Raw genomic sequence first — 20,062 nt, 5'->3', positions numbered from 1 at the left:
AAGACTTCAGTATACTGCTTAACAAATAGTGTAGGGATTGTCTTGTAATGCAATATCTATTTTTAAAAACCAGTGTATTCTGGAAGCAGCATTTATAAAATATCCAAGATAATTCCATTCTAATAACAAAGACTAAATTTCTAGGATGCTGGCAGATCTCTGTCAGAGAGTCTCCAATCTACCTGACGCCAGTTTTGTTTTTGCTTCTTGTGTTTGTATTTCTTAATCTCCCATGTTCCGCAGACGTATTCAAGAGACAAGTCATGTGGTTCTTGCAGCTGCTCAAAACCATCTATAACTCTAGTTTCAGGGGATCTAATACCCTCTTCTGGCTTCTGCAGGTACTGCATGCATGTGGTATACAGAAATACATGCAGTCAAAACACTCCCACACATAACATGAAATTTGAAAAGAGTGTGATATGAAATACATATTAATACTGAGCTAACAGGAAATCTATACTTCCAATCCAAGGTTGGGAGATAGTAAAATTGAGATGATTGTTGGAGGTTTGTCCTAGTTAAGGTTTCTATCACTGTGATAAAACCCCACGAAAAAGCATCTTGGAGAGGAGAAAAGATTTATTTCTTCTCACAGCTTGTAGCCCATCATCCAGGGAAGTGAGGGCAGAAACTGAAAAGAGGAACCTGGAGGTAGAAACTGATGCAGAGACCATGGAGGATCGCTGCTTTACTGCTAGCTCAGCTTGTCTTCTAATATCACACAAAACCACCATACCAAGTGTGGCACCACCCTCAGTGAGTTGGAGTCTCTCACATCAATCATTATTCAAATTTCCTCTACAGGGTTGTCCATTGAATGAATATATATATATATATATATATATATATATATATATATATATATAGTTTAATTTGCCATTCCCTTTTCCAAAATGATTCTAACTTGTTGAAAATTATCAAAAAAATCAGGAACACAGATACATTTGAGGAGGAAAACCTTTCACTGTTCTTTGTACTACCATCATTGTTGGGGTAGAAATTAGATTAATCAAAAGGGGAAATGTTATTCTTGTTTTCTCATTTATTCCCCCAGCACCCTGGCCTTTAACACATATATACATAGGTGATGACGTGCAGGTCCATATATTCATGGGAATATTGACTAAATATTTATTTGAGAAAATGACTTTCATCAGCTAGGTAGGGGTTACACCTTTTTATGAAACCTCGGTGTAGCAAGTATGCAATTTTCCAATGACTGAATGCACTTCCACACAAAAGTTAAATATAAATAAGTAAATATTTACATTAAAATAGGCAATTACATCCATTTCATATAAACATGATTATTTGGGTTTTTTTGGATTCAATTTATGTGAGTTTCTTTCATTCCCGAGCTGTCAGTATGTATATGTCTTAGAGGTAACATTAGTTCCCCGTAGACAGGTTATTTTAATGTCTTTTCTGTTTTAACATATTAGATTTTACCATTTTGTTGAAGAATTTTATCCACTTATAATTATGTTAATTATAGCAAGTAAAGGCATTAGTACTGACATTTTGTTATTGTTTTTCTATTTGTTGTTTTTGGGGTAGTTACTTCCCCTCCCATTATCTTCTCTCACAGTGAAAGAATTTCTCTGGTAGTATGTTTTAATTCACTGATTAGGATTTGGATGCTATTATTATAGATTGTAGGCGAGGAATGAACTTTTGTTTCTCAGCTGCTCAGAAAAATCACACAAACTATATTAATTAGAACAATGTTTGACTGATACTCAGGCACATTTCTAGCTAGCTCTTACATCTTAAATTAACCCATTTTTATTAATTTGTATATTGCCAGGAGTCTATGATCCACCAGTAAGGTTTGGGTAAGAGGCTTGGCTCTGAAGGTGTTCCCAGGAGTCCAAAGGGATGATCTCAGTTCAGACCCTGGGCAGTGAAGGAGAAGGTGCCTGAACTGGCCTTGTCCTGTAGTCAGACTGATTACTATATTGAATATCATCATAGGACCTTGTCCCGGGGACAGATGGAGATAGAGACAGAGACCCACATTGGAGCACTGGACTGAGCTTCCAAGGTCCAGTTGAAGAGCAGAAAGAGGGAGAACATGAGCAAGGAAGTCAGGACCATGAGGGGTTGGTTCACCCACTGAGACAGTGTGCCTGATCTAATGGGAGCTCACTAAAGTCAGATGGAATGGGACTGAACGAGCATGGGATCAAACTGAACCTTTTGAATATGGCTGACAATTGGGATAGACTGAGAAGCCAAAGATAATGTCACTGGGATTTGTCTCTACTGCATGTACTGGCTTTTTGGGATGCTAGTCTATTTGGATGCTCACCTTCCTAAGCCTGGATGGAGGTGGGGGGGCTTGGACTTTCCACAGGTCAGGGCACCCTGCCTTCTCTTAGGAGTGGACTGAGAAGGGGGAGGCTCATTGGGGGAGCTGGAGGGAAATGGGAGGAGGAGAGGGAGTAGAAACTTTAAATGATATAAAGAAATAAAAAATAAATAAAAAAGAAAGGCAGACGTTGATAAGGCACTCTTTCCCACTATACCATACTTCTTCCACCAATAGAAAAAGGTTCCAGCATCTTTATCCTTTGGAAGCTACATGGCATCAGCCTGACTCTGTCTTCTATTTCCTGTATTAGGTTTAGCCTCCCCCAACACCCACCCTCCTAGCTCTATTCTGCCCTGTCATAGGCCAAAGAAGCTTCTTTATTGATAATTAGCATTAGGCTATTAAGAATATCTTTTGATTGTAAAAAAGTTAGATTGAAACTATAATAATATTGGTCATGAAAATAAAGGGGAACAAATGAAATATTAAAAATCTTTGTAATCCATTCTTCCCCAGAGCTAATTAAGATAAAAAGTGGGGGAAAAACAAAAACAAAACAAACAAGACAAAAAGCAAATTGCAATTCATGCCTCTCCACATTTTGAATTTAAAATATTTTTCAAATTTATTTATTTACTTTCTGTCTTAGCAAGTGTTTCCATTGTTGTGATAAAACAGGATTAAAAGCAATTTGGAAGAGGAAGGATTTATTTCAATCTGCAGCTCTCAGGTCACAGTCCTTCACTGGGAGAAATCAGGGCAAGGACCCAAGGCAAGAACTTGGAGACAGGAGCTGAAACCCACATTTGATATAATTTTGCAGTTGATGTGTTATTCAAGAACGTCTGACAAAAAAAGTTTTTTAAAGGTAGTCCATGCTTGCCAGCCTCCCTCGGGTGCTGTAGTGAGCCCCAATCCCTTATTCACAAACACTGACCTATGGTCAAATGTACAGCATTCTGTCTGGCACTGAACTTCATAATGGATGAAATATCACCATTTCTAAGCAATGATTTAGGAAATCTTTTCCTGCTTTTTACTTCATGTAGATAGTGACTTCTGACATATTGTCTCCTGGGTTGTGGGAGCGTTAGAGTAGTCTGTAGGCTATACTGAGGCCATCAATGCCACAACACTGTGTCCCAGCAGGAATCTATAGGGCAGAGACCAGATTGAACATTCATTCTGCAATCACGTTCATGTTTCTGTGACTCACTTGTGGCGTGAGACAGCTTTGTACAGAGGAAAACGCTGTTTGACAAAATATAATTCTTTATACTAGGACCACAGGTCTCCATGTGGCACTCTGATGGGTCAGTCCTGCTGCTCTGCTGATGGGCACTAAGCTAGGTACAGGGACCTCAGGCATTTCCCTGGTGAGGGGTTTGTTAACTCAGTACTAAGAACCAAAGTAAAGTCTTTTGCTTACTTCTGTGTCTGACGTCCCAAAACATGCCAATTTACTCTAGCTTACGACCTGAGAATGGGAGTGGAGAGGTAGAGTCTGATTCTTGGCTATCAGGCTAACACAGGTCCAGAGCTCAATCCGCCATCACTACACTGGCAGGGGAAGGCATAATGTTTTGCGCAACTGTGGGTTTAATCGTGTCTTGACTTGTATTGTGCTCCAAGTGTGAGACCTAGGCATGTTTCTCTTTCTCTCCCTAAGGAGTTTATGGAATTCATTATGCTGCTTTGCTTAGAAAGTGGCAAAATTTGACTCAAGCAACTCCCTTTTTCCTATCACTTCAATCTAATTTTAAAAAGTTAGCACCATAGAGCATAATACTGTGATATTCCACCCGTGTTCACCACTTGTTGAAAAGATAATGCGCACACAGAGCTGCTCAAGTGTGTTTCGGTGAGGAGACAGTGAGAAAAGATCTTAAACTACCATAAGTTTTGCTCTGCCTCTAGTATCAATTATATACACGTCACACTACGTGGGAAAGAAATGAATAAGATCATCACATTTAAATAACTACAAAAGTTAAATACCTAAGAATATTTTTTTATAAAGGGGGCAGAAGATCTAAGCACTGAAAGTGTAAGATGCTGATGAATGAAGCTGAAGAAGATGAAATAGAAAGGTTGTTATTCCTTTGACTCTGGTCCCTTTAAGGGCAAGCCATGCCCACTCCCAGCCACTTTTGATCCCTTGGTCGCCATCTTAACTCTTTCTCTTCTGTCCCCATCTCTCGGCGTGTGCACACGTGTCTCTCTCTGTCTCTATGTTTTTTATGTCTCTGTGTCTCTCTATCTCTGTCTCTCTGTCTCTCTGCCTCTTCTTTAAGTAATAAATGTTTAGCTTTATGAATAGTCTTATGTTTATCTACTCCACCATCTGCCGCACCCGCCTGCCTGACTCGCCCGGCTGCATGGCAGGACCAGCATGCCACCCTGGAGATCTTGCTGTCCTTGTCGGACTAGCGGCTGCTCTGCGAGCCTGCCGGGGAACATGCCAACATTAATCAACAATAAAGGTATCTTACATTATTGAGCTGGAAGAATTAACTTTAGCAGCATATTCACGCAATTCAACATTCACAAATTGATTCCAGGCAGTCCCTACTAAAACACCAATGATGTTTTACAAAATTATAAATGCAAAATCCTGAAATTCATAACATGAGACTCAAAATCCTGAAATTCATAACATAAGACTCCAAACATTTTAGAAAATTTTCTTCAAAGAGAAAAAAACCCAGATAATGACCTAATTTCAAAAAGTATAAAAGTTATGATAATCAGAAGAATGAAGTATTGGGTCCAAAGGAGATACAAATCAATGAAACATAATTGAAATGCCATAAATAATTCCACAAATTTATGGTCAGTTTTTCTGACAAAGGTGTCAAAGGGAAAGGAATGGTTTCTTAAATATGATGTTGGAAACATTGGATTACCACATACAGAGCAGTGAAAACAGAACCTTATCAAACATCATATACAAAATTCATTTCAACATTGATTAAAGGTTTAAGTACAAGGCATGATACTAAAAAACTATTTAAAATAAATTCGGAGAAAAAAGTAATATTGGAATAGGAAATTATTTATTTTAGTATGAAGTTATAGAGAGCAAAATAGACTGAATGAATATTTTTATAACGTTTTAGCAATATTTTATGGTTGAAAAATATTGAAGGATTAAGCTTTAGGTTTTCTCACTAAAATAATTATTATATTAGTTAATAAAGATAGACTATCACTTGAGTTAACTTTTCCACAGTACATACATTGTAAGCTGCAAATATGTAGAACTATTTTACTATTGGGACGGGAGTGGACACACACAGAATAAGACTACTTGATGACACAATCAGAAGGCATCTATTGCTTGGAATGGTGATGTGCACCTTTAATCCCAGCACTTGAGAGATAGAGCCAGAGCTTATCTGTGAGCTTAGGCTAGCTAGGGCTGCATCATGAAACCCAGTCTCAAAAAATTGGGGGTGGGGTGGGGAGGTATCTATCAGCAACTTTGAAGAAGAAAATCCAAACTCTTATTGCTAGCACTTTGATCTTGGATTTTGAATTAGCATGACTTTGAAGAATTAATTTCTGTCATTTAAGCCACCAGTGTGTGCTATTTTTTTAAGACAGCATCAGCGGATGTAGTACCATGGTGATCAAACACAGATGGCTGATTTTGGAGACCTGAATGAAAGGGTGATACTTAGAAACTAGCTGCTTTTTATTCAGGGTTTGTTTTTTTTTTTTGCTAGAATTTTACTTTAAGACAATGGCAATATTTTGAAAATACACTGAAGTACTTATGCAACATTATAATGTACTATTACTGTATTGTATAAGTTATTAATTGCAGGCTATTTTATTATGGAAAGCATAAGTAATTCAAAATTTATATCTTAGTCAAACACTTCACAAGCATTACGTACATTCACAGCATCACAAAAGTATACCAAAAGCTAGCTCCAAAATGTTTCATCCTTCCAAAACTGATTCAAGTCTCCATTCTTCATTTCCTCCTTCCTATAGCTTGTTGTAACCATTTTTATTTCTCCCAGTATGAATTTTCCTATTTTAGATAATATTTCTCAGAAAAAGAAAACAGAATAAAATATTGACATAAAGGATCTTATCATACATATATCTTCAAATACCCAAGCATAGGTAAAATGAGTATCTAAGTTTTTACCAAAAAATGGGAGATAATCAGTGAACATATTTGTAGGAATAATGGTAAAATTAAAAGTAATTTTTAAAACTCAATCTAGTTTGTTATAGCCAGAACCGGGAAACAATCTAAATGTCCCCGACTGAAGAATGGATAAGAAAAATGTGGTACATTTATACAGGGGAGTACTACCCAGTAGAAAAAAATAACGACAGCTTGAATTTTACAGGAAAATGGATGGAGCTAGAAAACATTATTTTGAGAGAGGTAACACAGACACAGAAAGACAATTATCACATGTATTCATTCATAGGCGGGTTTTAAAGATAAAGCAAAAGCAGTCAGCCTATAAATCACAATCCCAGAGAACTTAGACAACAATGAGGACACTAAGAGAGACTTACACAGATATAATCTACATGGGATGTAGAAAGTATAAAAAGACAAGATCTCCTGAGTAAATTGGGAGCATGGGGACCTTGGGGGAGAATTGAAGTGGAGAGGAGAGAGGCAGGGAGGGGAGCAGAGAAAAATGCAGAGCTCAATAAATATCAATAAAAAAATCTCAATATAAAGTTGACTTCAAATTAAAAATAATGAAACCACAACAGTGACCAGCTATTTAAGATATTCCAATTGTACAGCAGTAGCACTTATATTTTGGGGGTAGCCAACAGTTGTCTTATTGGGTTTCAAACTGCCAGGGTACTGCAGCCATAGCTAACTACCAGTTGCTGCAGAGGTCATAGATTCTAGAGGAGAAACTACTGCTATCTGCTATCATTTTCCTAAATCAATATAGTTTCTAATTGTATTCTAAACACTTATGCTTATACCCACAGACAAGTATAGCTCCTACCCCTAATTTTTAGGCTCCTTTTAAATTTTTTTTTAATTTTATTTATTGAAAATTTCCGCCTCCTCCTCGCCTCCCTTTTCCCTCTCCCTCCCCCCTTCCCCTTCCTTCTCTAGTCCTAAGAGCAGTCAGGGTTCCCTGCCCCGTGGGAAGTCCAAGGTCCTCCCACCTCCATCCAGGTCTATAAAGGTGAGCATCCAAACAAACCAGGCTTCCACAAAGTCAGTCCATGCAATAGAATAAAAATCCAGTGCCATTGTCCTTGGCTTCTCAGTCAGCCTTCATTGTCAGCCACGTTCAGAGTGTCCATTTTGATCACATGCTCCAACACTCCCAGTCCAGCTGGCCTTGGTGAGCTCCCAATAGACCAGTCCCACTGTCTCAGTGAGTGGACGCACGCCTTGTGATCCTGACTTCCTTCATGTTCTCCCTCCTTCTGCTCCTCATTTGGACCTTGGGAGCTAAGTCCAGTGCTCCAATGTGGGTCTCTGTCTCTATCTCCATCCATCGCCAGATGAAGGTTCTATGGTGATATGCAAAATGTTCATCAGTGTGGCTATGGGACAAGGCCAGTTCAGGCACCCTCTCCTCTACTGCCCAAGGAACAATCTGGGGACCTCTCCTTGGACTTTGGAACCCCTCTAGAGAGAAGTCCCTAGCAAACCCTAAAATGGCTCCCTTAATTAAGATATTTACTTCCCTGCTCCCATATCCACCCTTCCTCCATCCCATCCATCCCATTCCCCCAAGTTTTCCCCAATCCTCCCCTTCTCCCCTTTCTCTACCCATCTCCCCTTACATCCACCCTCCATCCCCCCACCCCCGTGCACCCAAGTTTTGCCTGAAAATCTTGTCTACTTCCAATACCCAGGCGGATAACTATATGATTTTCTTTAGGTTCACCTTCTTATTTAGCTTCTCTAGGATCACGAATTATAGACTCAAAGACCTTTAACTATGGCTGGAATCCACTTATGAGTGAGTACATACCATATTCCTCTTTTTGGGTCTGGGTTACCTTACTCAGTAAAGCGTTTTCTATTTCCATTCATTTGCATGCAAAATTCAAGATGTCATCGTTTTTTACTGCTGAGTAAAACTCTAGTGTGTAAATGTTCCACACATTTTTTAACCATTCTTCTATTGAGGGGCACCTAAGTTGTTCTCAGGTACTGGCTATTACAAATAGTGCTGCTATGAACATAGTTGAACAAATGCTTTTGTAGTATGATAGGGCATTTCTTAGATATATTCCCAAGAGTGGAATTTCTGGATCCTGAGGGAGGTTGACTCCCAGTTTCCTGAGAAACTGCCACACTGATTTCCACAGTGGCTGCACAAGTTTGCATTCCCACCAACAATGGATGAGTGTTCCCCTCACTCCACATCCTCTCCAGCATAGGCTATCATTGGTGCTTTTGAGTTTAGCTATTCTGACAGGTGTAAGATGGCGTCTCAAAGTTGTTTTGATTTTCATTTCCCTGATCGCTAAGGAGGTTGAGCATGATCTTACGTGTCTTTTGGCCATTCACACTTCTTCTGTTGAGAATTCTCTGTTCAGTTCAGCGCCCCATTTTTAAATTGGGTTAATTAGAGTTCTAGTGTTTAGTTTCTTGAGTTCTTTGTATATTTTGGAGATCAGACCTTTGTCTGATGAGGGGTTGGTGAAGATCTTCTCCCAGTCAGAAGGTAGCCTTTTTGTCTTACTGACAGTGTCCTTTGCTTTACAGAAGCTTCTCAGTTTCAGTAGGTCCCATTTATTCATTGTTGCTCTTATTGTCTGTGCTACTAGGGTTCTACCTAGGAAGTGGTCTCCTGTGCCCATGTCTTGTAGACTACTTCCCACTTTCTCTTCTATCTGGTTCAATGTGGTCAGATTAATGCTGAGGTCTTTTAGGCTCCTTTTTATGCAGCAGATGGAAACTATTACTACGATCCACAGCAGATGGAAATGCAGAGAATAAGTGACTGCAGATCTCATAGCTCCAATATCTCCATCTACAACCAAACTCTCATATCTGAAGCTCAGGTTACATAGCAGAAATAGGGGTGAAAATGTTCTCAGAGACAGAGGACCAAGAGAACTGCTGTGAGAAAGTATCTTCTATAGATTGCAGAGATGGTGCACTCATGAAAATCACCTGTGTGAGTGGTTGAAAGAAGACTCACATAATGACAGCACCAGTTGACATGCCAAAGTGGATGAGAGAAATTTCACAAAGACCACTAGTAGATGAAGAGTTACAGGTAGTCAATGACTGCCGGAGCATTGGTTTCCTCCAGGGATGATCCCTATTTCCAGGTAGATAGTCAGCTCTAAACTCATGTATACTAGAGGAAAACTAGATGGACTCAGTAGGGTATGTATGTGTGTGTTTTAAATGTATACACATGTACAAAACAGTAGCTATCAATTGTACAAGAAGAGGTCCTAAATCCAAGAATCAGTAGTGGGTAGTAGGGATTAGTTAGAGGGGGATAGGGGAGAAAAAAATCATGCAAATACAATATTCTCATGTATTATATTTTCAAAACAACAAAAATTTTCTAAAATGAAAATTTCAGGCAAATATATGCAACTGGAAATAAAATATGCTGAATGGGATAACTCAGACCCAGTCAGACAAATACTTCAAGCTATCTGTGTTTTCATATGAAGATCCTAGCCTCAACTCTGTGTTCAACATGAGTACCTGTGGAAACCAGGAAGCTAGAAAAGTCACACTAGGGGAGGCGACTTGCCTTAAAGGGGAGAGGATTTTAGAGCATGGGTAAAGTGAAGGTGCAGAGGAGGCATATTAGGGGTGAAAATATTCAGATAAGGAGAGGAGTGGATGATAGCGGGGGTAAGGAAATGGATGAGGATTAATTAAAATGGAGGAGGGTATGCAAGAACAGGAAATGATGAGATTGAGTCTATGCATGGCAATATGACCAGAAGAAATTTGTTGTGTGGATGAGACAAAAATCATCAAAAGACTTAGTCAACTTTGAACCCTGCCATCTTTAAGGACAACTAGCCCAACAAGATATGCCCGCTGGCACAATGATGGAATGAAGGTTGGGGTAGGGGTGACCATCAGCTTTCTAACTAGATTTAAGACCAATTCCACAAGAAGGAGCTTGTACCTGGTACCCTGTTACCTGGTCAGGAACCTGTGCCTGGGGAGGTCCTAGATCCTAGGGGTGAATCTTCTGCTAATGCTATTATTTTGCTAAATTGACATAATATTAAACTACCTTCTAAATATCTATCCTTATAAACATATATTAGTGCAGCCCTCATCCCTCATCAGAAAAACCTCTTTGTTTCAAGGGCAGAAGCTAATGCAGAGACCCTCAAAGGACAGAGAATAACTGAATTGCTCAGCCCTGAATGGGTTATCTTATCATCCCATATCCCCAAGGCTCAGAGTCAGTCTCAGAAAAGAAAAGAGAAAAATCTTAAAAAAGAGTATGATGATGACCAGTGCATGGATGGTTGGTGCGGGAGAATTATCTGTATTCTGTCAATCGTGTATTTTAATAAAATGATGATTGCCCAGGCAGGAAGTATAGGCAAGTCAAACAGACAGGAAGTAGAAGTGGGGCGATGAGAACAGGAGAAGGCTAGGAAGGAGGAAACTCCCTCTGTCATTCCTGCCCAGACCACCAAAGAAGCAACATGTGAGCTGACAGCTGGAAAAGGTACTGAGCCACATGGCAAACACAGACAAGAATTATGGGTTGCCGTAAGATGTAAGAATTAGTTAATAAGAAGACTGAGCTAATGGGCCAATCGGTTTATAATCTTATGGGGTCCTGTGTGTGATTTTCTTTGGGGCTTGCTGGCTGTGGGGTACTGGGCAGGACAGATACCCCAACTAGCCGGCCCTCATGTTATAGATGGTGGAGAAGCTCATGAGACCTCATTCTTAGATGAGGGGCTATTAGCAGTTGATTGGTGCTTGGAGAGAAAAAAATACATTTTCTTTGGAAGTTTGGGCCCTGATAGGTTGTCCAGGGTCCAGAGGATGACCCCAAATTCATGTGTATGTGGAGAGCATGAATTTAACTCAGCGGGCTATGTTTATAAAGAGAGAGAGCAAGACAGAAGAACGGAAGGTGATAGAAGTCTGGGAGGGAGGGCTGAGGGGTCCATGTGATCAAAACACATTGGATATACACAAATCTCAAAGAATAAATAAAAATGCATTTTATCTTACTCAATAACCTAGAATTTTAACTCTATAGTTAGTTCAATGTTTCTGATTTACTACTGTTATGCCCAGATCACAGAGAACCCCACAAACCAACCAGAAGACCGAGTCCTGTATGTAAAAGGAAAGAGCCTTTATTCTTACATAAGTTTGTAAACTTGGTCTCTCTGTGTGTCCCATGTATTGGAGTGATCAGAGAGCCCCAAGCTCAGTGAGAGTTGACTTTTTATAGTAGTAAATGTGGGGATGATGGATTTCTAAGGTTTAGGATCTCCAAATGGCTGACATTTGTCTAGGGGTGTCCTGGTGAAAAGTGATGGGTGTGTACTGGCAGGTGATCCTATCTACATCGGTTGGAATGTTAGGAATTTCCTTTGGATGGTCTGTTCCTGGGTGGTACCTGGATGGTCTCAGTTTGTGGTCTTTCTTGCAACCAGGTATTGCCTTAGAGAAAACTACTGAAACCCAGGCCTCTATTGAGCTTGTCATGGCTGGGTCTTACAACTACAAAACAAAGATTTTTATAAAAGAACTCTTTTTAAAACATCAAAGTACAGAGACTGGAGAGGGAGCTCTACTATTAAGAGCCCCTGATGTTCTTCTAGAGGACCCAAGTTATATTCCTGGCACCTATGTACAGGTCCTGTGGCTCACAGCAGCTTGTAACACTAGTTTCAGGGATCTGATGCCCTCTTATGGTGTTTGCAGGCATCCATCTGGTGAGAAGAAAGCACAAAACACACAACAAACCCACTTAGTTTATGAGAGGAGACGTGTACTGCTGAAGACGGTTTGTGAGAGAGAGAGTTGAACATGGTGCATCAGATTTTAAAGGCTGCCTCGGGATGCGTGGGGGATGACGGGACTCACGCATACACACAGGGGCTCATGTAGCGGTGTCATACATAGGTGAGGCAACCATGCTGCACTTGGTCAGGCAGGGCCTTTTAGGGTCCCCAGGGAGACTAAGTTATTTTTGCATGAGGACTTGTGTCTAAGAAGTTTGATGAATGGGATAATCTCAAAGAGATAGCAAATACAAGTTTGGGAAGTTGCATGTGAGTGATAAACTAAACATATTTTAATGTTTTTGTATTAGTTATACTGGTTGTCTCTTATTCTTCCTTAACGAAAACAGATCTAATATTGGAGGGAGCATTGTAAGTGTGGAGTTAGATCAAAACAGAATTAAATTAATGAAGACAGTATATCTTCTTTGAACATACTTCTGAAGAGTCAATAAGGCAGGAGTATCCAGTAGATAGTCGGAAAGGCGGGCTTGAGTTGGAAGAGGGACTAGAGTGGAGATGCATGTCTGGGGATAATTGGTATTTAAAGGGAATGAATAAGAATGAGGTCATCTGGGGAGTGGGAGCACCACCATGTGGAAAAGGAGTTAGGAGACACTGAGGACAGAAACCCTGAGAACACTAACCCTTAAAGTGGAAGCTCAGCTTCCTGGCAGGCACCAGACCCAGGCTCTGTAGTTAAGCATAACTATTGCAAAGTGGAAATCAGAGCTGAGTCTTCTTGGCAAAGCCGCTTATCCCCTCTAATTGAGCTGTCACAATTAGTGAGAATGTGCATCTTACAGGGATCCTCAGAGAGGATAGCCTGGTAAAACAATTACACAACACATACAGCACAGATACACACAACACACATTCGTTTACACAATTTAAAAGAGTAGAGTATAGAACAGGGAATGACTTGATTCTGAGCACAGAACTGCCCATGTCCCTCACCCTGACCAATCCCTAAAGGGCAACTTTCTGTTTTATCCAAGTATGATCAGATGGCCTGCTCCTCAGACTATCCAGAGATTTAATGAAATGGAGTTTCAACCCCTTTCACACCCCATAATTCCACCTAATCCATGGAGATGTGAACAGGCACACTGGATTGGCACTGCAGAGGGCTGGCTCCAGAGGTTGGAACACCCCAGTACCTGGTGCTACTCATTGACATGGATAGAATCCTGGAAGGCTCAGGTGAGCGGTATTGGCACAATGATCCACTGGGCTCGCCTACCATATATAGTCTACTCGTTTAAAAAGAATCGATGTCCATCTTCCCTAGAACAATAGTGCAAAACCTGAAAGATGTAGATGAACCTCAAAGAAGAGCACATATGGTTCCAGTTGCTTTAAGTCCAGAAAGAGAAGTAAAGAGAGCTTTGACTGCCTTTGCATCACAGGTAGGGATGGATTCTCTGGGCAGAGTTTAGTATACCCTAGTGCATCTTAGTATTTGACTGAGGAGGAAGATGATGAGGAGGAGAAAGAAGAGGAGGCATTGGAGGAGCGGGAGAGTTTCTTCAAGGGTGGGTAAACTGAATGATGCAAGATTTCCACCATAACACTAATTCACTGAAACGAAACAATGGCCATCCAGAAGAAGGAGCTGGGACAACTTATAGCCCTCACTACGCTATTCCTGGTCAGAGAAACCACACAGGAACCTGATGAGACTCAGGAAGTGATCAGTTCTCTTGAGCAACCAATGAGAGACAATTTCAGCAAAGGGGAAGCAAGGCCTTGGGAGGTCTTACCTACTGCTGTCTGGAACACTCTGTTCACTGACTCACATGTGATAATCTGAGGTGTGATTTCCAGATCCCTAAACTGGGGAGGTAGCTATTGGAATGCTGTTCTGTGGCTAAACTGGTAGCCAGGAGCAAGACTTCCTTCTGGGGATGGGACATGGAGAGGGAAAGGAGATGAGAAGCAGAGAGCAGGTGAACTCACTGAGAAACAGGTCCGAGTCAGAAGCTGGCTTTGGGAGGTCCTCACACCCAACAGTCGCACGTTCAGAAGGCATGATCCCTGAGGCTTACCATTCTGATTAGCACTCAGGCTAACAGTGATGGTTCTGATGACTGGACTCCATTTTCCAGTTTGAAAAGACCCCGCACAGATTGTTTACCTAAGAAGGGCAAGACTTCTTAACATTGCCCATGACTCACCCATGAATCTAGAAGCCCTAACATGGCAGGGTCTCCCATATCAGCTCTGTCTTGGAAAACTGTGCCTCCACATCCATTTGTATGCATGAGCACATATATATGTGTACACACATACATCTCAGGGTTGTTTCTTTGGATGATGGGGAACCTCAGCCAATCACATTCTGCTTAAGGTGTGTCCCCCTGGGGCCACACAAAACAAATAAAAGATCTAAGTGCCTTGTCACTTCTTCTTTCTTGGCCCCTGTGTTCTCGAATGGACCCTTGGGACTCTGGTGTAAGTTTTCCTTCACTCTGTTTATTAAAGCTATATCTTTTATATTAAGCTAGTCTGGTTAATTTTGAACTACCAGTCGACCTCGCCTCTTCATTTGGCAATTACTCATAGCACATGCTGAGGGCTCTGAGATCCAGTTATTTCTGGATCTTTCCCTTCCTTCCTCCATTCCTTCTCCCTCCCTCCCTTTCTCCCTCCTTCCTTCCCCATCTCTCCTCTCTCTCTCAGTAGTAATATGCTCTAGATCTTATTAGTTCTTTAAGGATTTCATAGACGTGCTTTGATCACATTCACTGCATAAACAATTTGTACTCCTCTCACTCTGTCAAATTTACTTGTCCTTCAAGACCAATATGTGCTGCCCACATATTCTTGGAAGTGTGGTCAGATCTCTCACCATTCAAAAGACTGAATCTTGGGATTATTTTGGCAGCTCACGTGGCCATGAGTTCTGCTGTCAGTGTAGTGGTACCATCAAGGCTCACCAAAATGGGAAGGTGTTACAGAATTTTAACAACCAGAGATCAGTGTGCTGACTTACATTTCAGGCAGACTTTGTACTATTCTATAGTCTCTAGGACTGGTTGCTTGCCCCGAAGTTTATTTTCATGCCCAAGTGATCTACTAAGCCCATTTGGAATAAATCTTCAGGGAGAATTCTTTACATCAAGTCTGCTGCTGGATAATTATCTTGCAATGATTTAAGCATTTAACATTCCATGCTTCCCTGACCCCACCTGCTCCAGGTTGAGGAATAACTTTAGGATCACTTCCACTGAATTTTTTTTCCCAGGAGTAATCAAAGTCCAGCATTTCAGTTCCTGGTTTTGAAAGGTGCTGATGACATGAGAGAATTTCATGCTCATATACCTGGTGTGGGATGTCCTTCTGTGTGTATATGAGCTGCTTTTATTGGTTAATGAATAAAGATGTTTCGGCCAGTGGCTTAGCAGAATAGGACAAGGCAGGAATTCCAAGCAGATAGTGGAGGAGAGAATAGGCAGAGTCAAAGAGAAGCCATGTAGCCTCAAGAGACAGACACTTCCACTGCCTCTACTGGAGTCCACCGAAACTTTGCCGGTAGGCCACGATCTCATGGTGATGTACAGATTAATGGAGGAGAGTTAGTTTAGGACATAAAAGATAGCTAGAAATATGCTTAAGCTAAACAGTATTGCAAATAATATGGTTTCTATGTGATTATTTCACTGCCATGTGGCAGTGGCCTACCAGCAAAGTTTCAGCATGTCTGACTCTGGTGGTTCCATGGCGTCTCTCTGACTCTGCCCTTCTTTCTCCCAGCATTCAGCTTAGCTTTCCCTGCCTACCTAAGTTCTGCCTTTCTGTAGGTTGAAAGTAGTTTCTTTATTCATTAATAGTAATCACAGCACACATAGGGGACTCCCACATCAAAACCTCAGATCTCTGGAAGAGCTGATGGCACTTTTGACCACTAAGACTTGTTTACCCACACCTTATTAAATTTTTAAACATTTTTTATTGATTTTTCAGGAATGTCACAACATGCACTTCAATCCCACTCATTTCCAAGTTCCTCCATATTTATCCTTTGCCGCTACAGCATCCCTCCCTTGATCATCCTGAAAACATGTCCCTCTTTTCCTGCTTCCCATTCCTACTTTGTCTTTTACAACTTAGGTGTGTACCCTTGGCTTTCATGTCACATGTATTATGGTAGCCTCTTTCAACTTCTCCTCAACATCTTCTTAACACCTCTTTACAATTGTCATTAACCTTTTCTAGTTTCAAGACGTGTGCAGGGAATGTTGCACATACATACACACATGTACACATACACACACACAGAGAGAGAGAGAGAGAGAGAGAGAGAGAGAGAGAGAGAGAGAAAGAGAGAGAGAGAGAGAGAGAGAAGCTCAAACATGAGAGAAGAAAATATGGAATTTCTAAGTCTGGGATATGTTGTTCAACATAATAATTAAATATTAATGTTCTTGAAAAGAACTTGATTTCATTTTTTCCTATGGCTAAATAAAATTCAGTTGTGTATTTGATCCATACTTCTTATCAATTCATGTATCTATGTCCATGGGTAGACTGAGGTCTTTTTCTTGCTGTTGTGAATACAGTAAATGCGAATGTGGGCAGGCATGTATCTGTACAGTGGGATATTGAGTCCTTTGGCATATACTCTAGTGTCGTATAACTAGATCATGACAGCTCCAGAACACACAACAACTAGAAGTGAATCATTAATGGATCTTATTCCCACACCTTTAGCACCAAGTCTGTTTCTATCCTTTGATGATAACAATCCTTACTCCATTGAGGATGTCATATAAGAATGTATAGGAATTTGAGGGGACCTACTGGGACTTATAAGTTTGTGTATCCTAGAAAAAGTAATGGGGACTTCTGAGTGCTCCCTAATTGAGGCACATTCACAGGTAAGTATATTTTTCAAAGAGTATCCTCCATCATCTGCTATTAAAAGACAAGGTAACCAAATGCCTGCAGTAGCTGTATAAGCCAATGACTCACAAACTCTCTCTCTGTTGAGATTGACCTGCTCTTGAAGCTGCAGAAGCATCTATCACACCTCTCAGTGCTGTACACTGTTCCCTTGGTAACAGGCTTCATTTCAGTGTGAGTTCATGCTTCAGCAAACTGGCTGGAAGTGAAAAAGTCCCGAGATTGTTTGAAAAAGAAAAATAAGGTTGTCGCTGGAATCATGAGATACAGTGTTCAGATACAGTGTTGGACAAAAGCAAAGATTGACTGGAGAAAGCAATCTTAGAAAATTATGCAAATGAGACATAGCAACTCAGCTGTAATTGGAAAGTTTTATTGACCACCAAGCAATGTGAGAATAAAGACTGTCTGCTTTGCAATGGTTCATTACAGACACAGCACCTGTATTGCTTAATTTCCAAAAGTTTTAAAGGTGTTCTCCATTGGTACTAATATTACAATTATGTTTTTTCTATTGGATCAGGCAATAGGGAAATATACAATTCACAGAATAGCTATACACAGTGCTGAAACACTGAAGATTTACTGTGTATGAACTGTGAATGACTTCTCATTTATCACATTTTAGTCTTTATCTTTTCTCCCATTTTTTTATGTCTTTGTCATCATTCTGTTCCCTAGTACCAATTGTGAGTGTTAGAGTTCAGATGGAAAGGGATCCTGGCTGTTGGGAGCCAAGGAATACTGAGTGTTACAGTTCCAACTGAAGAATATCCTGGTAGTACAGAGTAAGAGAACACTGTCACAGCTGGAGTTATAGAGCATCCTGGCAGTACAGAGTTAGAGAACACTGAGTGTTACATCTGGAGTTGTAGAGCGTCCTGGCAGTACAGAGTCAGAGAACACTCAGTGTTACAGTTAGAGCTGTAGAGCATCCTGGCAGTACAGAGTCAGAGAATAATAGCACAGGACACAGTAAGCATGGCTGCTTACAGCCCTGCTCTAGGGAAAGGTTTCCCCAATGTAACAGCTGTGCTCAGACAGGAAAGGCCTTCACCAGCAAACTGGTAACAACTCTGCCAGAGGAAAGCTTCCCCAGCAAAAGTTTTACAGCCCTGTTCTGCTCCATCTCTGAATTCCTCGGCTAATGTATAACACCAATGTTTGACAAGTTGTGATACAGGAAGAGAACACTGGAAATATGGACATGGTCAACTCCAGCATCACACACACCTCTGTCCAGTGGACTAAACCTTTGACCCATCCAAGTGGCCACCTGTCAGAAGGAAGTAGACAGAAATAGACTTCTTTGTGTGGCACACGCTTGCTTTTACACCCATGTACACAAGCCAGGTTCTATTATCATGGCCAGGAAATTCTCCCAGAGCATGTGATGCATTCAATGAGAACAGAGATCACCTGTACAAACAGACAGACGAAATCTCCTGATGAAGGCAACACAGAAACTGATCAGGCAGTTTAGGGGCAGGAGACCCCACAAAAATGTTCCATTGTTTTCCATGGCCAAAAGTAGGAAATGTCCTTGGTTTCTGGTCAGAATACCAGAAGGGAACTCTAGCTTCTCATGTCCTCCTAAATTAGAGCCCCTGCTGGAAGGACATGGGAAGTGCGACTGAGACTCAAGGATGGACACTTGTCCCTGCTGGGGAACACCTTTGTCACTGGATCTGGGCTTTCATGGTGAACTTGCCATTATCTATTCTCCAATTCTAGCCCCTCTCCTACATGATTTTAGGGAGTCTTCAGGGTATGTGTGACAGTAGCAGCCTGGGAGATCACTGAGGATGGATACCAGAGCTCTGGTGAGTTGCGTTAAGGGAAAGCTACTTTGTCGGGATGGAAAGAATGGAATGCAGCTCTGGCTGTGGCTGGCTGGTGACGTGACTGTAAATGGCTCTGAAGAATGACTGTCACAGACTCTCATATCGATGGTCTCTTAAGAGTTAGCAGAGCAGAGTCTGTCAGTCATCTGGTGAAGCAAGAGCCCCTCACGCAGACTGATTTTCCTGGAGCAATGCTAAGGAGAAGGGAAGAACAGTTTTCTGCACACCGAGACAAGGTCCTTGTCCCTCTCAGAAAGCCGCCCTCCACAGTGCAGACACATGGAGAGTTTTCCTCCCACAGCCCTGCAGATCTGCTCAGACATGGACGCCTTTCAGTTTTCAGTCCTCCCCTAAAGTCTGAGCCTGCTTTCCCTGGGCTTCTGGGCTTCTGACAGCTTCTCTGTCTCTTTAGCTGTCTGCTGCCTTTGCCGTGTGACCGCATACAAATTACGAATAGTGTACAAATAACTCTCCCTCTTCTCCAGCTTCCCTCTCTGAGCAAATGCCAAGATCCACAGGCTGCCAACCCTACAGTTTTTCTCTCAAATCAGTAAAAATTGTCTGTGAGCTTCCTTCTGACTCCGTTTCTCAATTAATTTTTTTTACAAGACTAAGAACTCAAAATAGGCCATTCCAATTTCCCTAGTACCACTTGGCATCGAACTCAAGGGTCGCCACAGGTTCCAGTAACTTCAGTAACAGTGTGAACCAGGCTTTTTAGCAGTGTACAGATGGGGAAAATATATCAGCTCCATCCTCCAGGTCATTGGGACTGTTATAACATCCTAAATAACATGACATTATAAAACTGACTGTCATATCCACAGCACAGAATTCTGTGCAGGTTTGCAAACACATTATAGTAAAACTAATGGCAGAAAGTAGATTCCAGTAAAAACTAATGGAAGATGATTTGTAGGTGGTCAAAGCAGCGGCACCTCACAGGATTTCCAGTGTGCGGCAGAGCAGGCACTTCCACACAGTGTTGTCAGGAATATAGTTTGTTGATGGC

At 41.1% G+C, this 20,062-nt stretch overlaps 1 protein-coding gene across 1 annotated transcript in view; it reads right to left on the bottom strand.

The window, feature by feature from the left end:
* LOC148117332 (leucine-rich repeat-containing protein 14-like) overlaps positions 1 to 19,373 on the bottom strand; it is a 33,030-nt gene extending 13,657 nt beyond the window's left edge. Inside the window, 1 exon segment of the mRNA XM_087903010.1 lies at positions 19,278 to 19,373. Coding sequence (XP_087759136.1) covers positions 19,278 to 19,373 — 96 coding nt within the window.
* Between the last annotated feature and the right edge of the window lie 689 nt (positions 19,374 to 20,062).

This window comes from Myodes glareolus, chromosome X (assembly GCF_982192425.1).
Source record: "Myodes glareolus chromosome X, mMyoGla1.1, whole genome shotgun sequence".
Classification (NCBI taxonomy): Eukaryota; Metazoa; Chordata; class Mammalia; order Rodentia; family Cricetidae; genus Myodes; species Myodes glareolus.
Note: the sequence above shows the minus strand (reverse complement) of the source record. Positions and strands in the feature narration are given on the sequence as shown.